Source organism: Microtus oregoni, unplaced genomic scaffold, assembly GCF_018167655.1.
Source record: "Microtus oregoni isolate MIOR12 unplaced genomic scaffold, Mior012 000030F_ref0000283, whole genome shotgun sequence".
Lineage (NCBI taxonomy): Eukaryota > Metazoa > Chordata > Mammalia > Rodentia > Cricetidae > Microtus > Microtus oregoni.
The window spans coordinates 14,042,335-14,048,352 of NW_024543089.1; the positions used below are offsets into that span (position 1 = coordinate 14,042,335).

The 6,018-nt window shown below is 38.6% G+C and overlaps 1 protein-coding gene across 1 annotated transcript in view; it reads left to right on the top strand.

The window, feature by feature from the left end:
* Window positions 1-3,590, top strand: part of Lipi (lipase I) — a 30,702-nt gene extending 27,112 nt beyond the window's left edge. The window contains exon 9 of the mRNA XM_041678538.1: window positions 3,512-3,590. Within this exon, the coding sequence (XP_041534472.1) occupies window positions 3,512-3,590 (79 nt within the window). The remainder of the gene's footprint in view (window positions 1-3,511) is intronic.
* Window positions 3,591-6,018: the final 2,428 nt, after the last annotated feature.

Consider the following 6,018-nt stretch of genomic DNA (forward strand, 5'->3'; position numbering starts at 1 on the left):
GATCTAATTTTGGAGAGTTTGGGTTGCTATGTTTTGCTGTTTGCTGGTCTTTGCTTCTACACTGTCAAACAGTTGTTAGTTCTGTATAGCACAGTCTTCAGTTTATATACTGTTATTGTATTTGGAAGTATGATTTGTATTTTACAGCTTATGTCTGTGGTTAATTTTTTTGAGCACATGGAATGAAGGTATAATAACTAATTGAGTGTGTTTGTGTTGGTTATCACATTTGTGCTGATGTTGTGGGTTGTTTTAATAGGTTAAGTCTCTTCCTCATAGGGTTCCATCCTCTGCTTCTTTGCCTGCCAGCAAATTACTTACAAAGCCAAAAAGACAACAGCCAGGGCCACAAGCACTTTGTTATTCAGTTTTTTACCCTCTTTTGGTCCTGAACTTCAAACCTTGGGCTCTGGTCCAGCTCTGATCCTGCTCTGCTAATGCTCTCCCACTGAGCTTTTTCCATATCATGCCTGGTCTTTTTGGATCAGATGCTAGACATTGTGTGTCTTTTCATATTGACTGCTCTGTGCTCTACAAATATTTTTATGAATGCAAAATTTCTGTAAATATCTTTGGGGCTGGATTTCAATAAGCAATAAAACTACTTTTGGGCAGATGTTCTTTAGAAGGCCTGGAGAAATATTTAAACTAGCTGTATTTACTTTCACCCTTTAAGCACAACTTATCTACCCAGGGAAATGTAACTTATGAATTTATCCCTGTCTGGCAGTTAGGATCAGGTATATTTCTGTCTCTGTATTAATGCTTAAAAGTATTTCTTTAAGCCATTTTACAAAAGAATGTTAGAAAAATAATGTGATATATCACACAAACATCTCAGAAAGATATTTAAAAGAAGAAAAATATATTTCTTATTTTTATTCTAATTATGTATTGCAGTTAAAAACTAGATTAGGTTTAACTTTAGATAAAAATCTTTGAATTACCTTTGTTGTTATTAAGTTTTTTATCAATGTAATATTGTCCGTTGTGTTAATCTGTAATAAGAAAAATAGTAGAAATGTATCATTCAAAGATCATGCTGAAATTAAATATGTGAAACTCTTCCTTCTCTTGGGACTTTTAACAAATACACCTTTTTGAAATAGCAGCATTTTCATAAGAATGAAGGACCTATTAATTGTATAAAACAAACTATTTCACAATTAGAGTTATGAAGGAAAATGTGACTACTCACAATGTAAAGAGAAAGAAAATAAAACATATAAATATTGGTGAAGCTTAAGGTTGGCAGGCTTTATACATCTGTTTAAACTGTTCTTATAATGTTGCACATGGTTTCGAGAGGGAGGGCTATGTGGTATGACATATACTCTATATGTTAATACAAATCCATGGTAATTAGCTTGTGAGTAGGTTCTATTTAAGAAGAAAATAAAGGATACCCTTGCTTTGCTCGTATATTTCAGACACGCAGTCTGGGAAGGCACTAAGTTGGCTGAGGTAATTTTTTCCTTTGTGGATCTGACACATTTTTAATACGAAAAGAGTGGGAAAATGAGGCACAAGAAAATCAAATATCGAAGGTGTATATTCATACATAAATATAGCCAAACAGAGCAGGAATTGGTGCAAGTGTTTGAGGGATGAAAAAACCTTTCCTTAACTTTTGTTTAATTTTTAAAAAGCTTTACTTTTATTTCACCTGTATTTGTGTTTTACCTATGAGGTGACCTTGCATTGTTTACATGTGGTGCCTGCAAATGCTAGACAAGGGCGTGGATGATCTGGAACTGTCCACAGCTGTTATGTGGTTGCTGGGAATGAACCCCCAGGGTCCTTTGGGAGAGCAACAAGTGCCTTTACTGCTGAGTCATGGCCAGTCCCTAGAGGCTCAGATTACGATCTGCTGCAGGCATCTGAAAATTTCTATAGTCTCTGAGCAGCATCAGTTCACATTTACCGGACCACAATGTGAAAATGGCAGTTGTGAGCAGTCTTTAGTATTTTAAATGGGGAGCATTCCCATAAAGATCAGTGTTTATATTTTATATGCAAACATACAATTTATGTCTTCTAAAAATCAAAAAAAATCAAACAAAATCTGCTCTTTAGTATGTTGCGACATTGAGAGCTGTAGTTGTTGTTCTTAATTTCTAGCTGGCTTTCTTGTCCGCGGGTTGGAGGGTAAAGACATTACGTGAGGAAGAAGACACAGACACGTGGCGGTCCCACGTGGGTGCACTTTTAATGGGGGAGGGTGTTGTTCTTAATTCCTGTGGGTTAGACGAGGGTTACACGAGGAAAGACACAGACACGCGGCAATCCCACGTGGGTGCACTTTTAATGGAGGAGGGGCAACAAACAGGTGGGGAGGGGCGTGCAAACACAGAAGGAAAAAGGGGCAAGAAGAAGGGGCGAACTCGTGACTTGTCCTTGCTTTTAACAGAGGATACAAAGGCTTCTGGGAAATGTGTCCCGCGCTTGCGTGCGCTGGAGTCCAGAGGGATGTTGGGAGTTGTAGTGTTGCAAGAGAACAACAGAGGGGTAACAGGCAGGTAAAAGGTGTGCAAACACGACGGGGGGGGGGGGGAGAACAGTGAAGAGAGAGCTCGTGGCTGCACTCGCTTTTTTAACGGGGAATGCAAAGGCTTCTGGGAATATGTCCATAGTCCAGGAGAATGCTGGGAGCTGTAGTTCCGCAAAGGAACAACAGTAGTGATTCATGCCTGTGGTCCCTGAAAATAGAGGACAGAGCAAGTTTGAAGTAAATTCAAGGCCAACCTGAGGTGTGTTTCAAGACCTGGCTAAGACAAAGGAAAACAAACACCACCCAGTAGTGTTTCCACCAGACAAGGAGGTTGAGAGACATGGAACTCTGGAGCCTGTCACCAAAACTAAGATAATCTGTATGCTTGATCTGATTGTTCTTGATTTAATAACCATTGATTAAAAAATGTTTATTTATACCATGTTTTATTTTTCCATCCATTTTTTTATTTTCAAGTTTTTCCAAACGTTAACAGGAAAATAAGCAACTGGGCAAGATGCTGACTTAAATATAGTGGTTTGATCTCCAGCGCTGTATACATGTTCTTATTAAAATATACACTATGTTACATGGTGTTATTTCAAATTTAATTGTAATGAATGGTAAACTGGGGTGGATGAAAAGAATTTAGATGAATGATGTCTTATATGTCAGTCTCTGTCCTTGGGGGCAGTTATGATGGAAGAGCTATTTAGTTACTTTAATGTTGAATTCAGGAAGGGGCTGATTCCAATAGCACTGTCTATAATATGCATTGTGAATGTTCTGTGATGCAAAAGAGACAGAAGTGGAAAGGGAGAATTATTTTCTTTCCCACAAGCACTATATGTCATCCCAACACGGATGAGACAAGTGGATTCAGTTCTAAGAGATCCTTCTAGCTCTATACTTTTGGAAAACCAGCTCATTTCAGATTTAGACTTTTCTAATTTTGCATGAACAGAAATAAATTTTGCTACTTTACTAATAGCTGTTTCCCTCTTTTCTTCTCTTTCCAAGACCACCAGCTTGTAAGTATGATTTTGTACTTACGGAAAGGAAAATAACAGAACTTCGACCAGATACATGTAAGGTGTGAACGCCTTCTGTGATCCATTTCAAAATCGTGGGCCAAAGGATTTGTCCACTGAAATAATGTAACCAGCATTGTTTTAGAATGAACTATTCAATCTGTTATTCAGGCGTATATATATGTTTTTTTATTTATTTAAAATTTCCACCTCCTCCCTCTATTGTAAAAAAATTTTTATTTGAAAATTTACTGTTTAGTGAAATAAGTTGGATTAATGTGATCCTTGTTAAGATGAATATTTTTTTTTGAGCCTTTTAATTACATTTATTGACCCTTCAGTTGGAAGTCCCCCAGTTCCCAAGAGAAGATGAGCAAGGGAGGTTTTTGGATCCACTTTTTACAGAAGTAGAGTGCTGCAGGGAAAAACAGGGAGATCAGATGTCTGCAAGGCCATCGAGTCTAGGGCTGCTCTGATGCGGCGAACTTCTTGACCAGCGAGAAAGAACAACCACCATACGAGGATTCTTCTCAGATCACGCTTTAATGGAGTGCTCTTGGTTGAGGGAGAGCAGGAAGCGAGGCGCCCCGAGAGCACTAAAGCAGCTGTTTCTATAGGGAGTAGGCACACGGGTCGCCCTGTGATTGGTTGTCACCATCAGCTGACATTAGACTGCGTCTCAATAAAAAAAAAAAAAGTTAAAAAAAAAATAAAAAAAAAAAACAGGCACTTTCAGTTGTTTCCCACACTCTTAACCAGGCTCCCAGCCAGTGTGCGATGATGTCACAGCTCTTGCTCTTGTTGTTTGTGCTGTTGTTTGCAGGACTCCAAAATCACTACCTCTTTGGGGTTCATTAGAGATTTTTTAAAACATCCTTCTCATTGCACCATTTATTGGTCCCTTATTGCAATTCTATCTTTCAAACTCAATTAACCGGGTTGCTTACTCTTGCAGCCTTTGTTCTCATCTGGGGAAAATAATACTAAGGGATTACAGCTCCAGGTATAGCAACAACGTGCTTAGCTGAGGACTGTGACGAGACCACACTCGCTAGGACAGTGCAGTCATGAGATGGTCGCTGTATCAGAGTGCAGGGAGCCGGACAGGATCGCCATTACAAGATGGCGCCGACATCCTGTCTTGTTGGAAATAAACAACTCCATATTTGGCTATGCCTTTGGGAGCTGCGTGTCCCCCCCGCTTCCCGCATGCGCGATGGTTAAGATGAATATTTTTATGTGCTTCAAATAACAATGTTGTGCTACTGTGTCAAATAAATTAATAATTTATGAAGCTATGATCCTTAAGATGAAATCCTAAATCCATAACTTAATGACTTTAAGTAGATTAATTTAATTCATTGTATTTCTAAGTTCTCTAAGAAATGTTTATGAAATTTACTCAAGTAAACTACAAATAGTATCTGTTCACCATTATGATAAAATAAAGATGATTATAGCTAACAGTTGCATAGATCATTGTGCCATTGGAGCATATTAACCAGTCTAACGATGTAAAACCACTTGAAACTAGTCTTACATAACTGATGAAGAGACACCAGCATAAAGATGCTGAAGACTCATGTGTAACTCAAGTCTCATCAGAGCTATCTGGTTACATGTCAATCAACTTGTTAACATCCTTCATCAACTTTTTAGTAATGTGAGGAGTTAGATTAAATACCACTGTAATTTGGAATGCAATCTAAATTTCCGTGGCATTCTCCATCTCACCTGTTTAATCAAGGCCCTTCCCTGCCACAGAAATGTCTTCCTTGAGTCTCTGTACCTCTGTAGTTTGTTATTATATGCTACTGAAGGGGAATGCCAAGTAGAGTCCATACCAATGCTCTTCGTTGTGGTTTCCTTTTCTTTCTTTCTTTTCTTTTTTTTGTATTAGTGTCTTAGTGTCTGCAGTTGATTATCTTCTTGTTATATACTCACAGGATCTACTATGTGTGTGAACACCACCTGTCTTTTTCAAAATGTCTGCTTAGTGTAGTGTCAGTTGACGAGCCAGACTAGACTGTCACCCACACAGTGTACTGTTTGGACATAATCACATCTCAGAAGTAGGATGTAATTAAATTCATTTTAAAATTAAAACTTTGTGTGTGTGTGTGTTTTCTTGTGCATGTCAAGTGTCCTTGCCAGTACACACACACACACACACACACACACACACACACACACACACAAATGTGCTTGTTTGTGTTGGAAGCTGGAGGACCAACTGAAGTGTCAGTTTCATGAGTGTTGGCTACCTCCTTTGAAGTAAGAATTTTCATTGGCCTGGGTTTCACAAGTTAGTTTGTCTGGCAAGTCAGGGACCCCTATAATCCTCCTTTCTTTGCCTGCCCAGAACTGAGACTATTAACATGCAACACCATGTTTAGCATTTTGTTTGAAAGGTCATTTAGGTTAGTTACATGTATGCATGCATGTCTGCATGCACATTTGTGCATGAGTATAGTTGCCTGCAGAGTTAAGAAGAGG